General features: G+C 35.6%; 1 protein-coding gene across 6 annotated transcripts in view; it reads left to right on the top strand.

The window, feature by feature from the left end:
• The window catches only part of KIF21A (kinesin family member 21A), a 151753-nt gene that overhangs the window by 77469 nt on the left and 59537 nt on the right, over positions 1-14747 (top strand). For all 6 annotated transcript variants that reach the window (XM_059402889.1, XM_059402888.1, XM_059402893.1 and 3 more), the window contains exons 2-10: positions 1982-2204; positions 2349-2531; positions 3848-3997; positions 4714-4848; positions 5607-5774; positions 7590-7705; positions 10743-10938; positions 11333-11522; positions 11876-11939. In XM_059402889.1, coding sequence (XP_059258872.1) covers positions 1982-2204; positions 2349-2531; positions 3848-3997; positions 4714-4848; positions 5607-5774; positions 7590-7705; positions 10743-10938; positions 11333-11522; positions 11876-11939 — 1425 coding nt within the window. The remainder of the gene's footprint in view (positions 1-1981; positions 2205-2348; positions 2532-3847; positions 3998-4713; positions 4849-5606; positions 5775-7589; positions 7706-10742; positions 10939-11332; positions 11523-11875; positions 11940-14747) is intronic.

Genomic DNA, 14747 nt, shown 5'->3' with positions numbered 1-14747 from the left:
AAATAAATATGTTGTTTATTTAACACAATTTTATGGTAGTGTAGAATTCCATTTTTGATAGCCAGGGTTGCAGAAATCCAGTCCCTTCTCAGTATTATATTTCCTGTCCTTCCATTGACTTTCCTTCCTGATGAATCTGAAAGGGTTAAAAGTCAGGCAATGTGGTCTTAGGTTTGGTTTTATCTCTAATAAATTGATGAACTCATTCCACTTCTATTGACCCCCATTAAAAACGAACAAACAACCTCATATCTCAAGTAATAAGAATTTGGGACCAGATTCTTTTTTTTTTTTAAAGATTTTATTTATTAATTTGACAGAGAGAAATCACAAGTAGATGGAGAGGCAGCCAGAGAGAGAGAGAGAGGGAAGCAGCAGAGAGCCCGATGCGGGACTCGATCCCAGGACTCTGAGATCATGACCTGAGCCGAAGGCAGTGGCTTAACCCACTGAGCCACCCAGGTGCCCTGGGACCAGATTCTTTTAAAAATCCTTTCTTTGGTCTGTCTTTATCATTTTCTGTTTTCTGTCACTGGCTATCTTTACTTTCGTCCTTAAACTGCTTTTCCTTTTTCATGGCCAATAGGAATCTTAAAAAACCTAGGTACTGTAAATCAGTGAGGTGTCCGTCCAGGATAGTCCTTTTTTTTCTTAACGTTTTTATTGATTTATTTGAGAGAGCACACGTGTGCAAGCACAAGTGCAAGCAGTGGGGGGTCGGGGCAGAGGGAAAGAATCTCCTTGCCAAGTATGGAGCCCTATGGGACCATGGGGCTTGGCTCAAACCTGGGTTATATGCAGGGCTTGATCTAATGATTCCAAGGTCATGACCTGAGACAAAATCGAGAGTCAGATGCTTAACGGACTGAGCCACCCAGGCACTCCAGGATATTCTTTTTATAGATTAAGTAGAATAGGGCCAGGTTTGGGTTTGTTCTATTAGCAACATATCACCATATTTACTTTCCTTCTTTAAAAATAGGCCTTGAAGGCACCTGGGTGGCTCAATGGGTTAAGCCTCTGCCTTTGGCTCAGGTCATGAACTCAGGGTCCTGGGATCAAGCCCTGTGTTGGGCTCTCTGCTCAGCGGGGAGCCTGCTTCCCCATCTCTCTCTGCCTGCTTCTCTGCCTGCTTGTGATCCCTCTCTCCGTCAAATAAATAAATTAAAAAATAAATAAAAATAGGCCTTGAAATCAGGAAGAGAAGCAGGAGAGCAAAGTCCTAGAATCTGGAGTAGAAGGGTTTGGGTGTAAGGTGGGTATAATGCTGTGGTCTTCCAAGTAGAGAGAGAACACCTAAGAGGTATGCCTGTTGAATCACTGGGTTTTGGAGAGAAAATATTGGAACATCTCTTTGTATTTATTTTTAATTTCCTTCTTTACAGCTTGTGCTTTTGTGCATATCATAATACGGGACACATCAGTAGAGTATGTGCATAGCATTTTTAATGAATACATGTGCCTACATATTGTGAGAGTGTGCTTTAAGATATTAAGCTGACAGAAGGATATGGTTAAATGAGTTTGGAAACCATTGATGAGGAATTTGCAAAAAAGCAAGTTAGGGGCATTAAGATAAATATTATGTACTTAATTTCTCACTTTTGGCTATTATCTTCCTTCAAAATAAAGAGAAGAAACTTAAAACAAAAATAACAGCAACAAACAACATTTTGGTGGCAGAATTTATTTTAACTGAATCTTTAACTTGTTACAATTGTGGAAAAGCATTCATACACAAAGTATTTAGTTTTAAGATTAATTGTATTCTTGTTCATGATTTTTTTTTATTGCCAAGTAACTCATACTGAATTTGGCCCAGTATAATTTAATTTATTTAAACTTGCAACTGAAGAAGCAATAGTAGATTACATTTGTGTTTTAAAAAGATGTGGCTAGGAATTTTCAAGTGCTATTTTTCAGGATTTTTTTTCCCCATTCATTTTATTTTATTTTATTTTTTCCTAATTATTTCTCACAGAATAAGACCACAGCTTGCCAAAGAGAAGATTGAAGGATGCCATATTTGTACATCTGTCACACCGGGAGAACCTCAGGTCTTCCTAGGGAAAGATAAAGCTTTTACTTTTGATTATGTGTTTGACATTGAATCTCAGCAAGAGCAGATCTACACTCAATGTATAGAAAAACTAATTGAAGGTTGTTTTGAAGGATACAATGCTACCGTTTTTGCCTATGGACAAGTAAGTGTCTTACTTAATCAAATTAGTTTCTTAGAAGCTGTAACTGTTCAGAAGTGTCATTTCACTTGCACTTTTATTTTTGTTTCTTGAACTTATGTTATTAATATCAAGCATGCATTTTTCTCTGTTCTATTCTTTATTCAGACTGGAGCTGGCAAAACATATACAATGGGAACAGGATTTGATGTTAATATCATCGAGGAAGAACAGGGGATTATTTCTCGTGCTGTTAAACACCTTTTCAAGAGTATTGAAGAGAAGAAACACACTGCAATTAAAAATGGGCTTCCTCCTCCAGATTTTAAAGTGAATGCCCAATTCTTAGAGGTAATAGTCTAATTGTGTCATTGGTTTCCTTTATATCTTTCCCTTAAGACCATAACGCTTAACAGTTTTATACTCCTAGTTTCTAGTAGAGTATTTGGCGCTTAGTGCTTAATAAATAACATTTGAGTAAATTAATTTTAGGTAATAGGTTGTAGTAACAATAGACAATAAGTAATAAATATTCTTGTTGATATCAAAAATTGTAAAGACTTGACCAGTGTTCATAGAGTAAAACAATATTGTTTTTTTCAGACTCCATCTTATAATTACTGTTGTAATGTAGGCAGGCTCACGAAGATCTGGGAACTCAGCAGCTAAGAAGGAGGGAAGATGTGCAGAATAATAGGACTGAGGCCGTAGCACTAATGGGGCTGCAGAAGCTGGTATTGCTGCAAGGATAGGCCTGTGTTTTATGTAATGTCCAAAGGTTGGGGCAGGTTTGGATTAATTTAGGGCGGTCTAGTCTGGTGGGAGGGACATACAATTAAGAGGACATCTGGGATGTCAACATTATAATTCTGGGTGCTTGGTCCAAAGAGTATTCTAGTCTGGTTCTAGTCTAGATGGCCTGAGCTAATGATTTTGATCATTGATGAAATAGTTTATTCAGCATTATATAGCAGAAAATAGAAAATTTAATTCAAATTAACATCCATTATCTTACTGCTCGTTTTAATGGACATCCCAATTTAGTAAAAACTGGGAATAACCTATGTACTTTTTACCAAAAGAAAGGTAATTGATGGTAGAAAAATAAAAGAAACAGTGTTCTTCTGCCTTCCCTTTCACCATCCAGTTGTAGTTAGGCATTGTGACTGTAAGCAAATCGATAGAAAAATAGGTGTATGCATCCTCTTCAAAGGTGTAATCTTAGCCACTATTGATACAGAAACACTAATATCATTGCTGACCTTGGAAAAATACTAAGTACTAATTTTTAGATACATTAATAAAGATTGTAGGGCAATAGGAAATATTTTTAGCTGAAGTAGTAAAAATTCTTAAAATCCTCCCTAAGCCTAGGATTTGTCTGCATTTTGGTATTTCTGAGTTTACTTATATTTATAAATAATTGTTTATCTCGCAAATGATTAATAGATCATTTTAGTCTTCAACTCATTAGTCATGATTAAGACATTTAGTGTTCTTACTCTTATGAAGAAATCTAGCATTTATTTGTAAAGAAATATATTGTTTTGAAGATGTTTTAAGGTATGTTTGAAAGATAATATGCAATATATGTTAATAGCCATGAGGCGATTTCTTATATTATAATATTTATATAATAATAATAATAATATATTTCTTTTTAATAGCTATATAATGAAGAGGTCCTTGATTTATTTGATACCACTCGTGATATTGATGCAAAAAATAAAAAATCAAATATAAGAATTCATGAAGATTCAACTGGAGGAATTTACACTGTGGGAGTCACAACACGTACTGTGAATACAGAATCAGAGGTGACATTTATGTTAAAGTTAAAGTAGAACATATTTGGCTTTATTTAATAATCAGCTTTACTGATAGTTTGCCTAAGATCAAGAATGAAATTTGTATCCTTATGTATAATATGGAGTTAAAATCTTGTCTTTTCCCCCATTTTTTATATCAGGATTATATTATTTACAATGTCAGGGTTATGATAAAATCAGTACATTTATCATAGCATGAAAAGAATCTAAGGCAATGTATGTATAGTTTTTTTTTTCACAGCTAGAGAAAGAGATTTAGATCATTGAAGGTGAAGGATGAGCCCTCAATTCTTTTGTTCCTTTTGCTGTCACATATGTAGGAGTATATCATGGTTCCTAAAGGGAAACTATTAAGAAAAGTTACAGAAAAATATTTCAAGGGAAGATACAGAAGGGCCCGAGTAATTCAAGTTGTTTCTCAGTTTGTTCCCAAGTGTTCTACTGTAACAGTTTTGGAATGGAAGTTGCAAATGTCAGCAACTGACAGACAATGGAATCTCAGTGTTTTCTCCTATTAAAAAAATAATGCACTATTATACTGAGAAGTTCAGCTCAGAAAGTGCCTGTAACTAAAATAATATGAAAATCCACATCTTTCATATCCCATATCCATATGGTAGGTTTTGGCCATTAGATTAGATTTCTGATTGTGTAGTATCTTGTTTAAATATTGTTCAAGTAAAATCTTTCTTTTCCTTTTCCAGATGATGCAGTGTTTGAAGCTGGGTGCTTTATCCCGGACTACTGCTAGTACCCAGATGAATGTTCAGAGCTCTCGTTCACATGCCATTTTTACCATTCATTTGTGTCAAACCAGAATGTGTCCCCAAATAGATGCTGTGAGTTTTTTAGTTCTAATTTCTTTTATTTTTTTAAGATTTTTTTTTTTTTTTTTTTTAATTTACTTGACACAGAGAGAGAGAGCATATGCAGAGGGAGCAGCAGGCAGAAGGAGAGGGAGAAACAGGCTCCCCACTGACCAGGGAGCCTGATGTGGGACATGACCCCAGGACCCTGGGATCATGACCTGAGCCAAAGGGAGATGTTTGACCTACTGAGCCACCTAGGAACCCTTTAGTTCTCATTTCTTAAACTTGCAGGCTTCGTTTTCCTGAAAATTCACATAAATCCCAGGAGAATCCATTTAAGTCCAATTTAGTTTACTCATTCCTTTTCTTAATGAGATGCCTTTGATTGTATTTAAACTGAGGCTGGCCAACCATGTAAGATTTTGAGATAAAAAATGGATATGTGTCTGCAGCAACCAGAAAGCAAGCTGTGGCTTTGTGGTGATGGATGTTGTCATCCAAGACCCCTTGCTTTTGATGACTGTGCATTACAGGTTTCTCTTCATCAGTATAAGCAAAGACTCAGTTGATAACATCTGGTTTCTGACTGGCAAGCTTCTTTCTACCTTTGCCTAAGCTTCTAATTGCCAGTAAATTTTTTTGCATTTACATTTATTTGGCTACTTGCCTATTTTTGAGTATTATATGTATTTAATATATACTTTTATTTAATGTACATATAATGAGGACAAGGTGAGATCAGAGGATATTTAGTGTCACATTAATAAAATATTTTTTATTAATTGCAGGAAAATGCGACTGATAATAAGGTGATTTCCGAATCGTCACAGCTGAATGAATTTGAAACCTTGACTGCAAAGTTCCATTTTGTTGATCTGGCAGGATCGGAAAGACTAAAGCGTACTGGAGCTACAGGCGAGCGAGCAAAAGAAGGCATTTCCATCAATTGTGGACTTGTAAGACTTAAGACCATAGCTTTGTGCTGAGAATATATGAACATTACTTGTGTCCTTTTCCCTTTTGTAATATATAATACCCAAGTGGGAATCCTTCACGTGCTGAGCTGAAAAATGAAAGTTAGAGTAAACTTATACATTTAGGTGTTAAGCACATTATAGGCTTTTTTTCTTTAAAACATTGCAGTTTTTTACATGTGTATAGATTTAGTTGGATTAAATTTTATGATATATGCAGAAAATAATATATATAGTAGAAATGATTTTAAAAATTCTTCCCACCTTTAAAAATACACTGTCAAAATCATTTAATATTAAATATTTCATGGGATGACTTCAAAGTAGATTTTTTTTGGCTAATATTTTATGACAGTCATTTTATTTTGGGTATTATAATCAGTTTTTTTAAAGTAATGATTGTTATAAAACGATAATTTTTCTGTATTAGGAGTTAATTTTAATACCATGCCACCTAGTGGTATTTTTTGATTGCAAAACACCTTTTTTTCTAGTATAAGGCTTGTGTTTACAGAAGAAAAAGTTTCAGGGCAAGTTTTTGTATAATAAATCTTTTCCTGTTGACTTTCATTATAAAATTAGACATTTATTCCTGCATGAAAGTAATGACATCCCTAAATTTCTGTGATGCAGTTAGCATCAGGGTCTGTGTTTTCTGCTTTGCTTCCTTCCCTCCCTGCCTACAGCTGGGGATGCCAGTCAGATGGTCCTATTTTACTATTGTCCAGTATTTGTTCCTAGAGGATTGTAACTCCTGGTGTGGAAATTAACAACCAAGGCTGGGTAGAGAGAGCCAGACTTCCCAACTGCAACTTCCATCTTGATGTTTACACTGTGGTTCGGTGTTGTGTTAAAGGGAGTGACCTGGATCCTATACTTGGTTTATTGATCTGAATGTCTTAGGAGATAAAATCACGGTGGAATTTCCATTTGTGCTGTCAGGAAAAAACAAAAGCCATCAGTCTGTTTTCTGGTTTAGGCCACTGAAACATGTCCGGATACATCTGGTAGAGTTTCAGCTTCTTTGGAGAAGGGGAACTAAGACACAGTGTGATGCTGATGTGGGTCTCTGCAGGATCCACTGGTCCTGACAAAGACATGGTTATAGCTGTTTGCATTACTGAAAGCGAGTGTGACCAGGGTAAGATCTAGCTGTCCCTTCACTCTGGTAGGAAAAACAATAGGAGTCTCAGGAGGAGTGACTCCGCGTTCTGTAATTTGACCTACTTTTTAAATATTGGATGAATAGCACATAGATTCATTATATTTGTAAAGATAACTATACTTGTGTTAAGAACACCTTGTTCAGAGAAATCATACTGATATTTTTATTATGGTTAAAGAAGAGTTTGTTTTTCTATAAGGAAGATATATTGCACTAAAAAAGTTTCATGAATCTGTTAAACTACCTAAACGTTTTATTTCTTCATTGAGTTGAGAAGAATTTGACACATGAATTGACAGTTTTCTGAGGATACAGCCTGATGCTCTGATAATTCTAGGGATGGTTAGGTGGTGTCACATTTCTATTTTTAAAGAAAATCTCTGAAAAGAAGTTTAAGTACTTGTGAGTTACGGGTATATTATAGTACTACATTTGAGTGATGTTAGTTTTTAGTGGTTACCATTGAAACTTCGAAGTGTACTTAATACGTCAAAATACAAATGTGAAACAAAACCAAACATGTTCTCAATTCTGTCATGTCTCCATGTTATTCTTTGTAAGATTTTTTATTTCAAGGTGTTATAATTACTACAATTTTATTACTTTCTTCTCTCTCTCTCTCTCTCTTTTAGTTGGCACTTGGCAATGTAATAAGTGCACTGGGAGATAAGAGCAAGAGGGCCACCCATGTCCCCTATAGAGATTCTAAGCTGACAAGACTGCTACAGGATTCCCTTGGGGGTAATAGGTATGCATAAGTGATTATCCTCCATATTCCTGAGCTTCACTTAATTAATTTTAAAGTAAATTTATAAAGTGATTTATAAGAACTGTTTTTATTATAAAGCCAATTAATAGAATGAGGAATAATGATTTTTAAGTACCTAAAAAGTGTGAGTCCTTTTGTATGTGATTATTTCACAAAATCCTTAATAACATCCCCTATGTAGGTGTTATGTTGTTATTTTACAGATAAGGTATTTGAAATCCAGAGAGGTTAAGTAATTTATTCAAAGTCACTTAGCTTGTAAGTGAATTTCATAGCATATACTTTTTCTACTATATCATAATTTCTGCTTTGAGTACTTAGCACATGGCAGATGTGTAATAAAATTCTGTTGAAAACTAAATGCTGTCTTCTAAGTAATTACAAAGTAACTAAATATTGATTTTTTTTTTTACAAAGTCTCCTAATTTTTTTAAAAAAGATTTTTGTTTATTTATTTCAGACAGAGAGAGTGAGTGTGTGTTTGTGTGTGTGTGCATGCATGGGTAGGGGCAGGAAGGGGCAGAGGGAGAGGGAGAAGCAGGCTCCCTGCTGAGTAAGGAGCCCGATGAGGGGCTCTATCCCATGACCTTGGCATTATGACCTCAGCTAAAGGCAGATGCTTAATCAACTGAACCACCCAGGTACCCCAAAGTCTCCTAAAAGTTAACATTTTTTCATGTGGAAATACTTTAAAAAAAAATGTCAATTGAGTGAAACACAGGATGTTTGCTGTTTATTAACTTTGCCAATATCACTAATATTCCTCTTTTTCCATACTTTGCATCATTCTGATATATTTCATCAGCTAACCTCATTATTTTGGTAATAACATTCCTTTTGGTAAACATCAGTATGTTGGTTTTATAAGAGGAAATATTTGTGGCATTTAAATTCAATCAATGTAATGCAACAAGTTATAGACAATTACAGTGAATCTAATTTACACTGTTTTCAAAGTTCTGATGCATTTATTGGAAAGTTTATTAGATGCTATAAAATGATCTGATAATCACACTTATAGATTTCCTTTTTGAGGAACTATAATTCAAAGAATTTTGATAATTTTGTTAATAATATTAATCTGGTCTTAGTATAATGAGACCAATTTTTGTTTTTTAAGCCAAATATAAATTTTTCAAGTTTGCTGAATTGTAGTCCTTTCCTATATTTATTTCTTAACTATAAAATAAAGCAGAGATGATAAATGTCCTCCCCTTACAAGTTTTAATACTTTTGAGTACTTTAATGCTTCTCAGTTTTCTTTCCTTATAAACAATCTAAGATATTAGCACTGTGGGTCTTGAATTCCTCCGGAGTTTCAGACTGGCTACAGCTAAGTACAGATAGGCTATATAGTCTCAGGTGTTTCTCACCTATTTCCTTACTGAGCAGTAGCTCTTCAGCAGAAAAAACCTTTTCTAATCTCATCCTAAAATGATATTAGAGCCTGAGCAGAGAGCCTGATGTGGGGCTTGATCCCAGGACCCTGAGATAATGACCTGAGCTGAAGTACTGACTGAGCCACCCAGGCACCTCTTCATGAATTAATTTTAACTTTCTGACCTCTAATAAGTAAATATTACGTATTTGTGACACAAATCACAATTACTAATAATCTACTAGATTCCAATATTGTGTTACACAAAGTGTATTGATGCATAAAACTTGATGATCCTTATCCTCTAGGAGTTTAGGGTCTAAGAGTTCGGGTCTATAAAATTTTAATATAATAATAATAATAAAAATAAAGAATCAACAAAAAAGAGATACATGAAGGATTTGAGGAAAAGAAAGAGAGTAGGCAAATTGATGGTTGAATTCTTGGACCAGATGATACCTGTGTTGAATTTTGACTAATGCTATGAGGAAATAGAGATGAATAAGCATTATTAAGAGATGAAGATGGATGGAATGGGACTCCTTTTAAAAGGGTTACTATGAGTGCTGTGTTGAGATTATTGGGGGAAGGTGGCAGTGGAAGCAGACGAGGAGGCTACAGACCAAAATTGATAGGCATGAATTTTCTATGAGGGTGGATAAATTAGCTCCTTAATTGTAGTTCTTATATATTTTCCAGTTAGTGTTTAAGTGCTACTTAACAATCATCATGTCTGTTTCATTGACAGACAGAATAGCTGGGCATACTAAGCATTTCACTATCCTGTTCTTTGGTTGGCAGAACAATTCATCATGACAATAAAATACTATTTTCCATTTTTTTTTCTTATGTAATCTGGCCAAAAATTTAGGAATTTTGACCACTCAATCACAAATGAGGTTATATGTTGTAAAACATGTTTATTTACTAGATATTCTTCTTGTTCAGATGATAGGATTTATTTAAATTTCTTGGCTGACATAAAAAGTCAGGATACAAATGGGGCACCTGGGTGGCTCATTCAGTTAAGCGTCAGCGTTCTGCTCATGTCATGATCCCAGGATCCTGGGATTAAGCCTGTCAGGCTCCTTGCTTGGCAGAGAGTCTGCTTCTCCCTTTTCCACCGCCTGCCACTCCCCCTGCTTATACTCTCTCTCTCTCTCTGTGTCAAACAAATAAAATCTTTAAAAAAAAAAATCAGGATACAAGTAATTAAATAAAAAGAAAAAACCCTAAAATCCTGAAATATTAAGGAGATATGAAAAAGGAGGTATGAAAAATGATTTTTGAATATAATTTGTCATTATTATGGATAGATTAAATTTTAGAGTTGTTTGCATTGCTTCAGAAATATTTTGTAGAGGTGAGAAGACAGCACCTGTGGTTTCTCAAAATATTGTGAGTAAAAGGATAACATAATTTCATTTCCCCCAATTTCACCTATGTAAAAATCTTTTTCCTTCAGAGAGTCTCAAAGCGTGTAGACTTTTAAATTTGCTTTTATTTTTAAGTTAGTGGTATCAGTCTTTTAGTAATTTGAAGATAAGATACTTTTTAAAAGGTAGGATATAAAAAATGCTTATTTCAGAGTTTTACTTGCTTTTTCCTGTGAACCTAATTATGCTTTTTAACTTTCAGCCAAACAATCATGATAGCATGTGTTAGCCCTTCAGACAGAGATTTTATGGAAACCTTAAATACCCTGAAATATGCCAATCGAGCTAGAAATATCAAGAACAAGGTGATGGTCAATCAGGACAGAGCTAGTCAGCAAATCAATGCCCTTCGTAGTGAGATCACACGGCTTCAGATGGAGCTCATGGAATATAAAACAGTGAGTGAATCGGTTTGACTTTGCATTTTGTGGTGCAACTTGTGAAGACAGTGATGTCTTGTAGTAGCTTAGACATTTGTGTCTCCAGAGTCTCTCATCTGTCAAAATAGTAGCTTCCTTCCTTTTGGAGATAGAATTCTCTAGTTTTCCTTGTGGGTAACCTTTAATATTGTTCAGTGTATCCACCTGACCAATCTCGTGTTTCAAAAGCCTTCTTTAGTCCCTTTCTTTAGTGACAAATGCACAGAGGGATGTAGTAGAGGAAAGAAGATCTTTTTTGCCTTGAGGCTACTAAAACAAAAATGCTCTTTGTTGTAGATGTGTTGTATCCTTAAATAAAACTCTTGTATATTTAAGGCCCCTTAACAAATATGGAAATATTTTCCTTTCCTAGGGTAAAAGAATAATTGATGAGGAGGGTGTGGAAAGCATCAATGACATGTTTCATGAGAATGCTATGCTACAGACTGAAAATAATAACCTGCGTGTAAGAATTAAAGCTATGCAAGAGACAGTTGATGCATTGAGGACCAGAATCACACAGCTTGTTAGCGATCAGGCCAACCAGGTTCTTGCCAGAGCAGGTATGTCTGTGAGGTGGATGAGTGAGGGATTAACTCCTGGAGGGCAGAAAACATTCTTTGTGGTCATTAATTACCTGGAATATTTCAAGTAGAAATATCAGTCTGTGTATATACAGTCTGTAATTTTAAGTTAAGTACTTAATTTATAAATAATACATTCTTGAAGAAATAAAATGTGCCCTTTGCTTCTGTAATATTATTTTATTGTCTGCTTATAAAACGAAGGGTAGGAAGTCTGCTGTATGACTTGGGTTTTAAAACATTATTGTTTTATTTCCATAACTTTTTTTCTCTGATTCTGTCTTGAAGTTTTAATTTAAAGAAAATTCTTAATTTCATATTTTATCTTGCAGGTGAAGGGAATGAGGAGATCAGCAATATGATTCACAGTTATATCAAAGAAATCGAAGATCTCAGGTGCAATTCATGTTCTTTAATATGTAATGCACGTGTTTTGGGTTTTGTATATAGCGATACTGCTGTTTGTTGAGTTTACTGTTAGTAACTATTCTTGGTGATATTTCAGTCCTTTGGTGAGTTTTACTCTAGGGAAATAGGTACTTGCCTTTCTCATAATGTCACATCCTGAACTACTTTTCTCCCTTCTCTTCCTATTTTATCTTCCTATATTATCCTCCTGCCCTAGTTACTATACCGCTCATTGGGAGCTTACCTAACCTGATGTACATGACCAGCGTAATTGATATCTATGAGGTTACTTTTGTGCCTTCCCTCCCTGTGCCTCTCCACCATCTGAGAATGGTCAACATCAATAAGTCATTTCTAATTTTTTTTAAAGATTTAGTTAATACTTTGGAGGAGAAGGGCAAAGGGAAAGGGAGAGAGAGTGAATCTCAAGCAGACCTTTCTACTGAGTGGGTAGCCCCATGAAGAGTTTGATCTCATGACCTTGAGATCATCACCTGAGCCAAAATCAAGAGTTGGACACAATCAACTGAGCAATCCAGACACCGCAAATTCTTTCTAATTTTTAAAATGTCACATTACTCCTGTTCATTTCTACTTCTCTAGCTGTTCTTTATGTGTGACTCACTGCATCCCTAACAATTTTCCTCGTACGTACAGAGGCTCCTTCCACATTCACATACAACATACTACAGATGCTCACTGTATGTCAAACACTGTGCTGTGGACTCCGCAAGTATGACATAAGGAGTTCTTAGTCTAGGTGGGGTGACTTACATGTATTCACAGGTAGGAAATGGAATGACAGAACTTATTTAAAAGAACACCCACACCTGGTGTGGGAATGTGGAGGAGACCACTGAACCCAGACTGGGGTAACACAGATTAGAAAACAGGTTAGGGACAGAATTTATTTCTTTATTTTCAGGTTCTGCGGTCCGCCCTGATGGCTGAGCTACTTTCTCTTGAAGTAAAACTATAGTCAGTTCCATGGGGGAGTATCTGAGTAGCTCAGATCTCATTTTTGCTACCCGTTTGCAGAAAATAACCAAGTGTGAGATCGTCTTTCATAGCCACCCCAACACTTCTCCATCTTGTATTTGTGCTTTTCCTTTCTCCTTTGAGGTGTTTTAGAGATCCCCAGAGATGACTATTGTTTCCATTATTTCTGCTTCTACAAGGCACACTGGTTCCCTTAAATGTTTCAAGAAGTGAAAACAAATAAGACATTTGGATAGAGTTACTCAAATAACTGTTACCTTTTTTGTGTATATATAAGCTTTGCCTTTTTGGTGGAGACTTCTGGGACATGGGGTCCTGGTTCTGATCAGCAGCCAGTCTGGACTTAACAGTGTCTATCCTGTGTTGGCAGTGGTCTTTCCTATCTGCTGCCAAATACTTATGATTTGACCTTACTCCATAGATCCTAATTACCATTCCTTAAGACATAACTGGTATATCTATTTTTGAATTCTTAAAGATTGTCTTCCTCCTTCTGGACTGCTTCTCTTTATCTCTTTTATTTCTTTGGCACTAGTCAATTATTTTTTTAAAGATTTTATTTATTTATTTGACAGACAGAGATCACGAGCAGGCAGAGAGGCAGGCAGAGAGAGAGGGGGGAAGCAGGCTCCCTGCTGAGCAGAGAGCCCGATGCGGGGCTCGATTCCAGGACCCTGAGATCATGACCTGAGCTGAAGGCAGAGGCTTACCCCACTGAGCCACCCAGGCACCCTGGCACTAATCAATTTTTAAGGCTCATTCTAAATTCTGGTTCTTATGCTTTATTTCTTCTAAGACCATATCTAAGCCTGATCTCACTATAAGACAAATGGCTTGGCTAGTGTCATTATTTTCTACAAAACAGAATCATTTTTACTCCTTATAATGGCTAAACAGAACATCTAATATCTTTCTTTTTCAAGTTCTTAATCTAATACCATTCTTTAATCCATTTAGAAAATAGAGGGGCGCCTGAGTGGCTCAGTGGGTTAAAGCCTCTGCCCTCGGCTCAGGTCATGATCCCAGGATCCTGGGATCGAACCCCACGTTGGGCTCTCTGCTCCGTGGGGAGCCTGCATCCTCCTCTCTCTGCCTGCTTCTCTGCCTACTTGTGATCTCTGTCTGCCAAATACATAAATAAAATCTTAAAAAAAAAAGAAAATAGAGGTGACTCTTGGGCCCTGAGTTCCAAAACTTTTTTGATGGTTTTTTCGTTAGGTGTGCCCCACTTCTGAGGGTATTGTTATAGAATCTCAAGACTGTAATTTACAATATAAAAATAATGTATATATGGAATGAGTGTAAATGAGCTTTGAATTTAAATTGGATTACCTCAATTGAAATTAAATTTTCTACTTATTAATAAGTGTTTGACCTTGGGCAAGATTCTTAACATCTCTGAGCTTTAGTTTGTTCATGTCTAAGAATGAGGTAATACTTGATAGTCTCAAGGAGTTATTATGGGGCTCAATGAAAGAATAAGATGTCACAGCCTAATGTGGTATTATTAGGTCCACGTTCTGATATAGTTTTTTTTCTCTACTAAATCCTACTCCAATCCATATTTCTATCAAAACTTCATCTTTGGAAGGCATTTATTTGTGGCTCTTTTAACATAATGCACATTTATATTGATTTATTGCCACTTGGGACTGTTTAAACTTGAGTTTTATTCTAATTGTAAAATAGTACTAGCTTCCTTTTAATAAATCTACATAACCCATTAGTTGTTGTAAAATAATAGTGGACACTAATTAGTTAATTAATTCTTGTTTTTTTAGGTGCAGCTTAAAATTT

This window comes from Mustela nigripes, chromosome 6 (assembly GCF_022355385.1).
Source record: "Mustela nigripes isolate SB6536 chromosome 6, MUSNIG.SB6536, whole genome shotgun sequence".
NCBI lineage: Eukaryota > Metazoa > Chordata > Mammalia > Carnivora > Mustelidae > Mustela > Mustela nigripes.
Note: the sequence above shows the minus strand (reverse complement) of the source record. Positions and strands in the feature narration are given on the sequence as shown.